Source organism: Bacillus rossius, assembly GCF_032445375.1.
Source record: "Bacillus rossius redtenbacheri isolate Brsri chromosome 4 unlocalized genomic scaffold, Brsri_v3 Brsri_v3_scf4_2, whole genome shotgun sequence".
In the NCBI taxonomy this organism is placed as follows: domain Eukaryota; kingdom Metazoa; phylum Arthropoda; class Insecta; order Phasmatodea; family Bacillidae; genus Bacillus; species Bacillus rossius.
The window spans coordinates 53,243,293-53,258,405 of NW_026962011.1; the positions used below are offsets into that span (position 1 = coordinate 53,243,293).

The 15,113-nt window shown below is 38.4% G+C and overlaps 1 protein-coding gene across 1 annotated transcript in view; it reads left to right on the forward strand.

Annotated features, from left to right (window-relative positions):
- Positions 1–14,469, forward strand: part of LOC134541863 (uncharacterized) — a 65,603-nt gene extending 51,134 nt beyond the window's left edge. The window contains exon 3 of the mRNA XM_063385563.1: positions 14,377–14,469. Coding sequence (XP_063241633.1) covers positions 14,377–14,469 — 93 coding nt within the window. The remainder of the gene's footprint in view (positions 1–14,376) is intronic.
- Positions 14,470–15,113: the final 644 nt, after the last annotated feature.

The window sequence follows — 15,113 nt, forward strand, 5'->3', positions numbered from 1 at the left end:
TGTATGCGCCGAAGGGTTCAGATTTGTTGACCGGCGCGCATGAGCAAAGATACAGGTCGCGCCGAACTTTTTGGTACTTTTCCTTCTCCGCATAAACGTGGCGATTTAGTGACGCCAAAACTCCGAGCAACCCTCTTAAATTCCAAAATAAGACACGAACACGGATATATATATTTTTTAGTTCGAAGGAGTGGTACGTCTCGCTCCTGCAATGCTAGAAGGGTCGACTCGTTTCGGAAGTTTATCCTCCCCCCCCCTCCTACCCCCGCAGTTGTTATTATGCCGGCAGGGTGCTTGACGCCATTGAATATATATAATGTATAGAAGTCGCGAGCCCAGGTTAAATTTTCTGTCCGGTTTCGCAGAAGAATTGTTGTAGTTCCAAGCTCCGCCGCTGCGATCGCTTCAATCGCTGGGTATCGACAGCGCACGCCCCTAGCGGTCTTAGGGCGTACTAGGTTAACCAGCCAGTCACCCTCCCATATACGGGAAGCTGGTATCAGCACCGTTCGGCGACCTTGACGATAAGTATTCCTTACCACTGACTTTGAGAGCCACGAAACCCCGGGAGAAGACAGTTACTTGGATCACTGTATCGAGGGATTGTGTACCCTAGTAACGTGAAAATTAGCTCCTAAGAACTTTGTATCAGGCCTTCAGTCCGTGTTGAGTTTAAAATATGATTTAATTTAAAAGTTAAATACCTACTTATTTTAACTTTATTTCGCATTGATAATTTTATAATTTCAGACATGCTGAAGGGTAATAAATGTGCGTACACGGGTTGTCAGAATACGAGGATCGGTTCACAAGGCACATCAATGTTCCGTTTTCCAGTTAAAAATAATGACAGGGATGTTGTGAATTATAACTTGCCAATTTTGTTTTACATTATTTATCAGTTATATACTGTGTAAAAAAAGTTGACGCAAGTATGCGAGGAAAGTCCTAATTATTTAATATGAATTAGTAAAGAATTCTTTTCTATTATATTTAAAATATCCACGTTTTAATTACTTTAAAAAACTAATTATATTACAGCAACCACATATTTTTAATTTCATCATTTTGACTAAAACCGAGTGAACGCTAGTTAATTTTCGATGTAAATTTTAATAAACGCAAAGTTTTAGCCAAGTATTACCCACGTCGTCTGTCATAAAATGCATTTGTTTGGCAAGCGTTTCAACAAAATTTTAAGATAGATTGCAAAATGTGCTTAAGAAATAACTAAACAATTAATTATTTGTGAGTAGATAGACTGCAGCTGCATTAGTATTTTTTGTTTATTACTTTACAATATTAAGATGTTAGTAGCTTAATGATCGCTGTCAAAAAACGTCATGTGAAAAATTTTGCGTTTATTTACCAGAGAACATACTTTTTAAGTGGATTAGTGTAAGAAAAACATAAGTTCGAACTTTTGTTTTATACAAAAATAAAAACAAAAACGTGGTAAACATTGGTCCACACAACCACCTCCGTACTTTTTTTAAGTAGATAAAACTGTATAAAATACTTTGAATTCTACCGTTATTACTTAAGTTATGAACAATTTAAATTCAAAAATATTTTATTATGTATCCAGAAAAAAAAAATTCACCTGGAAGACACTTATATTGAGATTCTAAAAATTAGGTACGCATTTAAACACGAGTGTTATAGACTTCTAGCCCAGTCAAAGTATATTTTGTGCTCAAATTCAATCCGTTGTTTATGATTTTGTGTTTCAATTGTTCAGTGGTCTGCACGGAACGTCACATCAACAGTCATGATAAATAGGAAATGATAATGTAATTGACATATTTTGGGCAAATAGAGGAATCAGTACCTCTTATCGGCTATATGACTGTGTAGTAAGAATCCACCATTAAGAACAAAGTCAGGGTTCTCCAAGTCCAAATTCTCCCTCGTCACATAAAACATGTACAGGGTTGCTTTCTTGGTTTTGCGTATCCCAGCTTCGTCAAAGAGAGCTAAATGAAATGGAGCCAACTCATACTGCATATACATGATCAAGTCATCCTATTTTTCTTCACTTATCGTTATCCTCTGGAAAACTAACAAATGATAAATGAGCTATTACAATTGAATGTAATAGTGTAGCTAATATTCGCCAGAGGGAGAGCTTGATCTTTTCGTGTCAATGCTTGATTAGAATTTTTCCAACATTACTCTGTATTGATTGCTCGCCAATTACTATAGCATTGAAAAAGGTAACTGTGGCATCCCCTACTAGTCCAGTTGCTATATAGATGATTTGTTGTGTTCCAGGAAATGGTGGGTGATTATTTAGCTAAGCAGAGATCTTATATTAATCTGTGGCATCCCTACTTCTTCGATATTGTCAGAAATCTAGTTGTTCAAAGATATAAAATGAGTAGCGCATAACTCTTCAATGATGAGCAGATGCAAATGCAGTCATTCCCAAGGTCCACTCGCTCAAGAACTTGTTAGTGAATCCTCATCCTCGTGTGAGGCTTCCAACAATTTTCATGTTACGCATTTAAGTCTGTTCTGTGGTCTGTCTGACCAAACGCTATCAGTTCTTTTCTTTGAGAAGTAACCCTGACATGTAAAAATGTTTAATTCTGGGGTCATCATGGACTCTAGCTTAAACATGTCTTGTAAAGTCAAGTAACAGCGTTTGGCATACAAGAAGCACGGTTCACAAATATATAGGTCAGTTGCTATAGGAAAAAGGTTTGAGATAAATAAAAAAACTCATTTTTTAAGTGAAACTATCTCAAACAATATTAGAGAAATGAAAAAGTGAAAATAATTTTTTATAGGATTTTTAATACTCTTTCATTTTTTTATTAAAACCTTTTTTCTTTTAAGGTTACTCATTTACGAGATATTTTTTTAAAAATCAAAAACAAATGCCTTTTTTTATAATCCTTTCTAGTTTCTGACTACCTCACTTCCTATTCATCATGACTTTTGATTTTAATTCCCCTGGACACTACTGAATACGTGCAAAGTGTAACAAAAATATCGGATTTAATTCGAGTACAAGCGAAATGTTAGCATATTTTGACTGGGCTATTTATTCTCTCATTAGAACTATGCTAGTTTGAAAGCTTTCAACAAACGTTTCTGACAAATAATCTCAGTCCTGACATATGACAGTTGATTATTCCTCTGCGTTTTACACGATCATATTTTTACATATTTCACAGATGATGAAACAAACACGTACATTTTCTAACGAGTCATTGATTTATAAACTTTCCTCTATACGTGTCAGTGATTGCACGTGTGTAAGTCGTTTGCTAAAGCTCGACAATGAAATATTTTACATTAATTAATGTAAAAAATAGTACTTACTAATGAGATTATTTTACTTAACGTATAAAACGTATACGTAACGAATACCTAGGGACAATAACACAATAGTTTTGTTAAATGTCATTAGATGGCATTGTGCATGTTTCGTATCGTTAAGAATGTACGGAAGTAAAAGTTAAAAAAATTTATACGCAATGGAAGAGTTTTATATACTGATATTTAGAATTAAATAATTCTTTGAAATTTATATTGTACTCTGTTTTATTTTTTTAAAGTTGTTAAGTGATATTTAAATTTATTATGCATATACATATAATATAAGGTAAATACAGCTGTGGTATATGGGAACTTGCACGATTACAATTTCGCTCAAAATTACTGGGCATCATTTAGCCACAGTTTGTTTCACTTAAGATGGCTTTAGATTACATTTATTGCAACGGATTAAGTCTTTGGCCGCTGAATATTTTACTGTAAAATAAACAAAAGTGATTAATACATGATTAGCTAGTCTTGCACTACATGAATATGTGTTAGTTTTGTTTATTGCTTCACCAATTCTTAATGCTTCATATAATTCATATGTCAAAGTCACAAATTTCGTTGTACGAACTGTCAAAAATGTCACCTACTATGGTAGGATGATTATGTGGCTTTTTTTACATTGAAAGTTTTTGTGCATGTAAATAAACACTTCAAACAACTCTAGAATACAGAGAACTGTTTTTCGCTAGAGTTTTATACACCAACTTAACTCAAAGTTACTGGGCCCTCATTATTTGTAAATTATAAAGATGATAAAATAGTACGTATAATCATTTGTTTGTGGTATTTTTATTTTACTTCCACCCATTTTTAATTTTTTTTTTATTTGACTTGAAACGCAATTTAATGCACTGTGTTGTATAATGCTCCTGAAGGAGAATTTACAAACCAACTTTACTTCTGAAAAGTATAGGTAGTAAATATTTTTAAAATTTTGTATAAACTTTTTTTTAGATCTAGCCATGTTAATAAAATATTAATTTATCACTGCAAAATAATATTCACTGCACGTATGCGAACATAAATATTATGTATGTACATGTTTACTGTTTAGTTATTTCTTTGACATACAATATTTTTCCCCGATAAAAACGAGTTTCTTGTGTTAGAGCTTACTAAAGTTTTTATTAATGCATGACTAAGTTCGTGCACAGATTTACACTGATCAACTATTTATATAACAGTGTCTGGTATTTTATAATTTCCTCTTTGCATACATTTGGTTTAATTTATATTAAAGTGGATTCTATGAGGTACTTTAATTAATTTGGTGAATAAAATATTTATTTTATTTCCAATTGGACCGATTTTTATTCAAATACAATATTTATTACACCATCTGGAATCCAACACCAATGAAGTACTGATATATGTGGCTCTTTTTAAATAATTGTGTAATATTTCAAGGAATATTTTTTTGCTTTCGGTTCTTTAAACAAAATACATTTGTGTTCAATATATTTACGTATCGTTTTGACGAGCATAACCTCCCGCCTTGTCAATGCGCTGGCCCTCCACACAGCAACGGAAACAAAATACAAAAGATAGAGAGAGAGAGAGAGATAATACGCGCGCGACCTTGAGACAAGCGATACTATAGCGCTCTAGCGTGGGAGACACTAACCACGAGTGCCTTCTTTTCGAAAGCAGAGCTGTCTGGCGGGGGAGCTTGCAACTACCTCAGTTTTGATTCCAAAACTGGCAGAATAAATCGTATCCCCTCGCGACTTCTATAAGTTATATATATTCAATGTTGACGCTAAGTGGCTGCGGCAACTTTATACCTCCGCGGCTCAGGGCGGGGGGAGAGGGGGTAAAGGCACATCTGCGGCAGACTGAGGAGCTGCGTGCCCGAGCTGGGATAACTTATAAGTAGTACATGTCGGTATGTCCGGCGCCAGGCTTCAGGCGATGGAGCGGGGAGCCCATGTCCGCCATATTGGATTGTGACGCCACGGCGGACATCTGTACGACCTTTACCTTTGAACATGACCTTCAAAATTGGTTAAAAATTGCAAAAAAATTACTCCTGGCTGTTCCGTCGGTGCCTCAGTCACAACCAAATAGATTTTAATTTACTGTATTATTATTTAATTTAAGTTAAATAATTATGTTTAAAGTTATCTAATCCAGCTGTTCAATGCTTCATCACATGATTTCAGAAACCTTTGATCTGTAAATACTATCTCGAAGTTCGCTTCTATTTTAACTTTTATAAAATAATTGTTTCCTGTAATCATATTCACAAACATCTAAGAAAAGAATAACTTTTTTGTTGTTATTTGTATGATAATTGTGAAGGTAAGAATAGTGAGTTGTGATTACAGTTGGTACGCGCAGGAGAATGCAGAGGAATGGAGCTGCACCCAAGATGTACAATGAGGTGATGGATCACCCTGCACTGCGATGCAAGCGCGAGGCGGATATCTGGCCGGCTGACGTGGAGGAGGCAGTCTCGGCGACGGGCACAGACGTCACGCGGGGGTGGGCGGGGGTATTGATCCCGTGATTGGTGTTTATTCCTCGGGCCACGGCGCGTGGGACCGCGTGGGCGAGTGACGTCACGAGGACTCGTGTGGGCCGCCACAGACTCCGCGTCGTGCGCAGGAAGACGTGGATCAAGGACGGGTGGAAGATGGAACTGTGTCTTATCGACAGTTCCAGGAGAGTTGGCGCGTACTCGAACAATGAAAACACAGTTTTGTGGAAACCCAAAAAAATTGTCAGTGTAAGTATATATAGACCCAACAAATATTTTGTGATGACAAAAAAAATTGGTATTGTCCACCAAGTTGATTATTAGTGACATCGAGATTTTGCTGTCACTAATAAATGGTTTCGTTCAAGCAGCAAAATTATTTTTCTGGTACCACAAAATACTATCGGAGTCCATATTGTAAAATATAATTCTTGGCGGCCACAAAATTGTGTTTTCAGTGTACGAAGCCACGCATTCTCTTCCAAATCTCTCGATTAAATACAATTCCGTCCACTAACCCACTTGCCTTATAACAATTGCCAATTCCCGGCGAAAGTATGGACCATACGACGCCATCGCGTAAGAAATTTATTTGCCGGACACCGTTCTAGAACAAATATGGACCAAAAAACCCGATACATTTGTTTCTTTTTCTTTTTTTAATTTGAGCACCTCTTAATCCATACATTATTTTATAATTTCAGAGGTATTTAAACTTATCGTTCGAACTTTTTAGTGATAGTTATTTGAAGTAAAATTTATTTGCTGAGGGGGTTATAATTTTCGTGGACTACAAAAATTCCGATTGCTGAGGCGAAATCACGAGGTAGGTATGTGGTATGTGAACCAGGGGTGGAGGGGGGGGGGGACTGGCAGAGCAGAGAGCAGATGACAAACACAGGCGGCATGGGCACGGCGCGACGCCCGCAAGATGCATCATGGTCCCTCACAGCCACTGACGTCACGCGTGCATTGCTTCCAGGATTACAGCAGTCATCTATTCCCTGGCGGCCTGGGACTTCCGCGCGGAGTGGCGTGAATAAGCATCGTGATTCCGGATGCTTCGAGCGTCGGGTCGGGCCAGGGATGGCGCGACACGACCCAAATACTCCAGTCGGTCCCAGAAAGACTGCCGAGTGTATATAAGTGGTGACACCTGCCTCTACAGTAGTGCCGCGAGTCCAACAGGCGAGTTGAGTGAAGCGAGCTGCGCGACGCGGAGTGCGACTGAGTGGCGCGAGACTGAGTGTGGACAGGCGCGAGGTGAGCCTGGCTCCAGTGAGGAGAGCGAACTGTGGACTGGGCATATACTTAGCGAGTTGTGAACAGACATGTTTAAGTGCGAGTGACTTGTGAACAGATATTAAGTGTGTGTCGTGATTTAATTAGTGATGTATATATTAGTAGTAAATAAAACTGTAGCAAAATCAATTGGGCTATCCTTATGAATCCGATTTCCCCCACCCGTAAATATATATATGTGTGTGTATATATACATATACATGTGTGTGTGAGTGTGTGTATAGTGAACAGTGGTTCTACCAACCAAACGAAAGAAAATTAATAATATATGCAGGTGTCACTAGCCACTAACACTAGGTGTTATCGACCAGTGGGCACTCTACACTGTAAAATTTAATTTGTAAGTGGAACAGTAATAATCACGTAGAATAATATATATGTGTAAATTTGTACATTTACATATAAATAACTGTGTCGTATAAAAAAAATTGTTCGCAGTAGTTCTGGGTTCGAATTCTTACCGCGGTATTTATGCTTTGTGTTGTACCAGTACCATCAGTAGTTATTTATTTGCAAACCGTTCCCTGAATAGATTTTCGGAACGAACTGCGCACATTAATAAGCATAATAAAATTAAAAAAAATAAAAAAATAATTGAATATTCGAGTATCTTTTCCATGGTTTTAAAAAAATTATGCTTGGTTGAAACATCAAATTATACATATATATTTATAATGCTACAATTCTCGTAAGAAATACTAAAAATTGTTTCGAGAAACGTATTTGATACATGCAAAATTGACCACAGCCATGTGTTGTACAAAGTTGCAATATATTTCTTGTAGTAGTGCTTGGCAACTGTTCTAATGTAAAAGTACAGGATATCTTCGACCGTGTGCGACAGCGCGCGGGCGTCTCGGCGGGGGAGGGGGTAGCAGTCGCGCGTCACGTCAGGGAGAGACGCTCCTCCGGACAACACGGCACAACACGGCACAACACGGCACAACACGGCACAACACGGCACAACACGGCACAACACGCAGTTCTGCTCCAGAGAGCGCGTCGACTCCCGTCTCGCTAGCTCAGTTGCAAGAGAACATGTGTATTATTTATTTTCAATTTCAGCAAGGTTGGGGCTGATTTTTTCCTAAAAAAAAAATTAATAATAATGAAATGATATGTTTATAAATTGATTATTGTCTTTGTTTATTTTCCCGTAAAAAAATAGTGTGGTATACCAACAAAAATGACGTGTCTGTATTTTATTTCAAAATAAAAAATGTAGAAAAATTCTTATTTTCTATTAAACTGTAAAAGTTATAATTTCAGGTACTATTAATCTGATTTCAATCACTTAAACATATAAAAGTATGTACTGTTGGCTACAAAAAGTTTAACAAACGGTTGCACCAAATGTTTAAGGCGAGGAACGTATTTGTACAAATTTCTTTATGGTCCAAGAACTAAACTACTGACATGACGGTATCGATAGTTTTTTTATTACAATGATGCTTAACATTAATAAAATTTGACAATAACACCGACATGCATTCAATTAACTGGGAAATAACCATTTCAAAATAAAACAATAGCAGATCAGACCACAGTTACTAAGCAAAACAATGTCAAAAAACGGTTGGATTACAGCATTGAATTATTCAGTTAACAGAAACTATTGGTTAATTTAGCGTGGGTCACCACCTAGGCAAGGCGTTATTTTCTATGTTTCGCCTTGAATCCTTAATGTTAGGTTCGGAGCGCATCCACTAAGGAACAGACTTGCAGCGAGAGCCAACCAGAATAGTTGTGTGGGTGCGTGGACGTGTTGCTCCAAGGTCGTGGGCGTGGGTTTGTTGCCCCGGCCGCATCTCTCTCCCCCCTTTACCTGTACGTGATCACGTGTTTTCCACCGTCCTGCACGTGAAAACACGACCTCTATCCGCGTGCACAACAGGTGCGCCTGCTCCCCCCCCCCCCCCCGCTCCACAGAATAGTGCCTAATGAAACAGTCCCGGGCACGCCATTGCTGGCTGCCACCGAGCTCCTCCAAACAACAACAACAACAACATTGACTATCTGTGCCGCACACGTCCTCTGGCGCTTTGCTATATACCAACTCATGCTTAATTAGTGAATAGTTTAAACAAGTATAGCATCCAAGCTAACACAAGCGACTCTGGAATCAACATTTTAAAGAAGAAAGAAAACTGTACATTCTTGCATTTAGTCTTACTGACTGGTTTACACGTGGTTAATTTGGCACTATGTTGAAGTTGATCATAAAGTTCCGTTTTAAAGGCCTTATTTAAGGGATATGATTTTCTGCAAATTATTTTTGGACGGAAGCAAGATAAAGATAAGGCAGTGAGTTAGCTACTTGCCTTTTCGAGTGTGCTGCTACCAATTGTACTTTGAGGGGTGATCTTATGATTGTATTGTTGGTAACTGTGTAACGAAGTTAAATACGTGACTGATATTTTGACCCAAGATAGCTAATATATAAATATAATTTTGATCGATATGGCCGTTACTTAAACACATAGTAACTGAAGTGAGCAAACTTCGGTGATAACTTCCCTTGGATCTAACGAAGTTCGTTGTATTAAATTCCGAACAAAGATCATTCTGATGAATAATACAGCGAACATAGTGCAATTTTTACTTGCTTCGATACTTCACCCTCGATTTCATACTACTGTCTATACAAATTCTCAGCGTTTTCTAATAATTGCTGGAATACTATCAGAAGTCATAGCTAACAACCACTTTGTTTTTTTTGTAATGACTCACACGACATAGAAATGTCTTCTAAGCAGTTATAAGGGAGGACTCAGTTCTACGATCTCATCAGTTACTTTCAAAGCGTCGTCAAGGGCTCATAGGTACAGTGTAATTTGTGCCTTGTCTTCATTTTTAGCATTTTCGTCCAAAGCAATTCTAAAACATTTATTTACTCCTGCTGCAGTTTAAGCTGACTCTTTAGAAGTGGTTACACAGAGTACGTAAGGTATGACTTCTAATATGCATTTCTTTGCGAAGGAAAACAGCGGAGTAAATAATTAATTTCAGTCAACACTTCTTCAACACAGGTCACTGGCTGTTCTTTTGCAGCGAGAGCTGGCCTTTATGGAGGAAGGGAAGGAGGCAGTAAGCCCTGCGTGGTGGGCTTTGCGAAAGGGCTTCCCACGTTTGCGATAGAACTGACCGTCATAAATTGTCCGAATGGTTGCTCTGCGCAGGCCTAACCCTGCTTCCTCCCTCTAGACCAAATCCCCAGGTTACTCTCGCCTCCTAACTCAACTGCTGCAGGGTCGCGTTATATAGTGAATCACTTTCTTCGTAATTCAGTGGCGCAAGAAAGCGGGGTTATGGTGTAACGTAGTCTGTGGCTCAGGGAGTTATGTACGTCCGCAGGTTTTATTATTATTTGTTCCAATATCAATACATTTTATATCATAATGTATCCGCTCTCCCCTTCCCCGCTATTTAGGATCCAGCTTGTTTCTGTTTATTGCAGAACTAAATACTGAAAAAAAAACAGCAGAACGTGTTGAACCGAAAAATTTAGCGAAAATATAAAATATGAAGTTCTCGTAGTACAAATGCAGTAATTTATCTTCAGGGTTGAAGCCACTGCAAATCCCCTTGTGCGATAGTGCCAAATAACTATAATGAAACGTTATTATGATTTAGCAGTAAATATGAATTGAGTTTGTGAGTTGAAAGTGTTTTGTCTCTCGCGTGTACGTGCACTATCGTTTTGGAAGCTTGGGGTTTGCTTCTTTGGGGAAGCCCGCCATTCACAAATTCTTTCGTACACGCCCGAATACTTGACTTCGTGTAACTTCGGGAATTTTTGAACCTCACACGCAGCTAATCGTTTTAACGTTCGCCTGTGTAGTAACGCGGTCGTCACAATGCGTAATTCCTTACTGAGCTTGCAAACAGTTCGCCTCAGTAATGACAGTGACGTATGCGGAAGGTATCAAGTGACGTAACAAAGATACTTGCTACAATTTTCAAATCAATATTCCTCTCGTGTTTAATGGCTTAAGTATCTTTGTTACAGCACTTGATACCTTAGTGTCGAGCTTTTATCCCGCCCATTTTTTTAATGAAAATAAAAATCCCGAAGTCACACGGGTGCAAGTATTCGGGCCTGTATGAAAGGTTTGTGTTTCTTAGGCTTCCCTCGCTCTTCGCTCTGGACTGCAGATGTGCTGAGGAACATCTGTGCTGCTGAATATCTTGAATAACTATAATGAGTATGAATGAGCATGAAAAGTTCGTTGGCTTCACGGTCAGAATTAACTTGATAAATTACGAACTGTCAAAACAAAACTCAGCGGTAGGACAGAGCCACAGAATGAGTAAGGACAGAAGCGACGTTGAATGTCGGTCGCTTTGATTTCGGTGAACTAGCGTCCTGACGGGACACTCCCCCGCTTCAAAAATGGCCGCCGCCAAAGTAAAGCAATTCGCTGCATTCCACCAGCGACGCTTCTGTCTCCCCCTCCTCCAGTTAGGCCTAATAAAAACCCTACTTAGGTACAACGTAAGAAACTCCTTAAATAACATTACTTTTTAAATTCTTCAATTGTATCTTACGACTGCTCGCACTATAAAAAATATATTAATTATAGATATAAGAAGAACAATTTATAACTAGAGCAGAAATTCCTCAAATGAATCCAAAATTGCAATCAATCATAATAATTTCAGGTTATGATTAAAAAATAACAAAATATTACTTCAATTCAAGTTTCAAATGGTTGAGAAAAAATTTGTAAACGTTAGAAATGTCATAGAAATAACAGACAGAAGTGGCTGACAACATGCACCATAGACACGAGTGACCAATAATTTAAATAACACAGTTATGGCCGAATTCAGAGTCGTGTTTTGACGGTTCTGTGCTCACCGAAAAGTTTTTTAATTGAAAACTGCTCGGCAGAGACGACTTTCTAAGGTTACTGACTGCTGAATGAGGAAAGTGAACCTATTGCTTGTTAAAAGTCGACGAAACAGTTAACTTTTTTTATTCATTATTTTTCTCATAAAACGTTTCCGCGTGTGGTTGTAAATTATATAAAACTTTTTTCCCGCATGGAAGAACCTTAATTTGAATATTCTGTAAAATCTGTCTTGAAATCAAACTGGTACGGGTTAAAAATTGTTTCGCCCACAAGGATTGCATAGCTACCACGTGCTGCGTAGAGATGGCATAATATTTGGAGTAATACAATAACATATTAATGACGTTTTTGAATTCTTTCAAAGTCTGGAAAATGAAATTCCAGTTCCAAGAATATATATATATATATATATATATATATATATATATATATATATATGTAGCAGATCCGTTGAGACGTACAATATATGTAGAAGTAAAAAAAAGCGTATTTTTTTTATTTTGAATCACGTTTTGATATTTTCCTACCAAATCAAATATAACACTTTTTTTTTGTCTGGAGAAAAGGCTACAATTTTATGTCCCGTATCATCGTAACTCAAGTAATATCTATCGACCTTCTATACACAAATAAGCATTTTATTTTTAAAGGGACATCAGACAGGGGTAAGAATTTCCCACAAGCGCTCTGAGTAGTTGATACAGCTCTCCCTGTTGAAAGAGGTCGGGACCAGGCTATCAGCTGGCAGTCCTTCGAACGGCGTTTATGGAGTATGAGAGGTGAAGAGGCTGACACGTGAATGAGCGTAGACTGCGCTTTCGAAGGACAAGAATGAATTAGTCCTTTATACTTTAAATAAATATTTGTAAAAGGAATTGGTCTTACATCGAGTTGGATTTAAATGTCCACTAACTCTAATTTTATAATCCAAACAAAGAAGAAAATTAAATCACTTGTCTTTCTGCAACATTATTAAACTTTGCTACCGCAATTATTCCAATGAAACATCTAAAACGTGAATTAAGCGCCTAACTTAATATGTGAAGTACGGTACAAGACATAGCAATTTTATATTTGTAAAAAAAAATCATATTTTATTACTGTACTTTACCGTACTTATTGCAAGCATGTATAATGCTGTTACAACTAGTCAGGAATAAATACTAACAAATTTAATATGAAATTTATTAAAACAGCTGGTAGAAAATAATACAGATAAATCAAATTGGCTTCTTTAGCTAGTACAGAAACCATTTAAAAATCTAATAGTTTCTGAATCGTTGCCAGACACCCAAAATTGCGTGTCTCGAGTAGTAATCTTTCATTCTGACATAGCTAAGTACAAATCGGCAGACGAAAGATTAAAATAAGTTTTGTATAAATGAAACATACCAGCTACACTGTTGACATTTCATGTTAGCCTACATTTACGAAGAACGCTTGTCACAAACATTCAAGGATCTTCGTAAAGTACAGATGTATTTTGTATTTACGGATGCTCAGTTTACTTGGTCTGAACAAAAACTTACAAGAATCCTCTTCGAGTAGAAACAAAAATTTATAACTATGTTAAATCTACAACAAAACACTTGTCTTCACTCCACGTGCGTGTTTACTGTGTTTACAAAAGCACACAGACCCATGAAGTCATAATCCAGCGTAGTCACTTGGAAGATACAACCTAATATTATTCGAGGTGAATTTTTCGTTGGAAAGTCAGTAAAGTGACTGAAACTTCTAACAGTGTAGCAACAGATGACCAGTGTCCAGTAGGGTGAACGCCGAAAAGAACGATCGTAGGATCGATCTCTCGCCGTCTGGTGCAGGAGTCCCCGGGATCGCGAGCCGCAGCGCCGTCAGAATCGATAGCGCCCCGCAGTCGACTGCGAGATATCGACCGCTGCGACGGGGAGCTTGCTTCTTCGCGAGAACAGAACCTGAAACAGTTATGATCGGCCTCGAATCATCCGGCAGGTTACTGAATGATGCTTAGGCCTCGCCGCCTCGCCAGCTTGCGATTTCAAATATTTCGATACCGCGCTTGCAATAAAGCTTCCGTGATTTTTTTTGTTTGACTTGGCATAGGACTTGGCTTTTGCTACTTGTTAAAGTCAACACTTGTGAACTGGTGTGGTTATAATGATAATTGTAGTCGCCCGCGTGGTATAATAAGTTATTTCCTCGCGGCGCTTACAAGACTAGAGCCTGTTAGTAAATATGTGGTTGCAACAAGATATAAAAGGCCTGGGAAATATTATATATGCCTCTACATGCCAATAATTTGGATAAATAGTTCAAAATTATAATTATATCAAAAAATGTAAAAATCCAAGATAGCGGGGCCTAATCGTCTAGTCAGGGATGTATGTGTTAGTGAAGTGTGACTTTCGCTGGTGCTTCTAGCTGAGGTCGGGGTACTCGTGGGATGAACGGGCGAGAGGAAACAGGAGCACCCTGAGAAGGCAGTCCAGCCTGGTCCTGGTGGGAGGCGGGTGATGCGACCACTCAGCTCCATGCTCCCACCGCCAGGGTCTGTTCAACGACAAGAGGCGTTGCGGCAACCTCTATAGAGGCCTTATAGTTAGGGCCATGTATTTTTCGGAGTAATTAGGAACGCTCATTAGATTGTATGAGCAGGGACAGGAAAAATTCGCGAGTTCAATGACCTCCAGGATGAACTCCATAGTTCTACGTACACTCGGTCAAATATCACCCACTCATTGGCTGCTGTCTTGTGAGACATCCCAAAGTAGCAGCCTGTGATTCGATCAAGCTTTGGTTGGGTGTTTCTCATTGGCCCAGAGTCATCCAGGTGAGTTGTGAGCCAATATGAGAGGCAGCACTGAGGTATAACTATTTGTATTTTAGCCTATCGCGAAATGAATTCGCGAATTTTTCCTGTCTCTATGTATGAGGTATGTCCATGTCAGCAGTTTTTTTCTTTGAAGTTAATGCTTTATTTGGCTGGGCCAATCAGGACCGTTTGCTTCCACACTGAATGCCTGTGACTCGTGTGCTGACAGTAAACACGTATCTGACAGAAACTCAGCCAATCTCGAAACACCGACGATGCTACAGCTAGTCCCGAATTCTTTTCGCGAGAAACACATTCCCCTACTTTCAGTTACACTATGCCATGA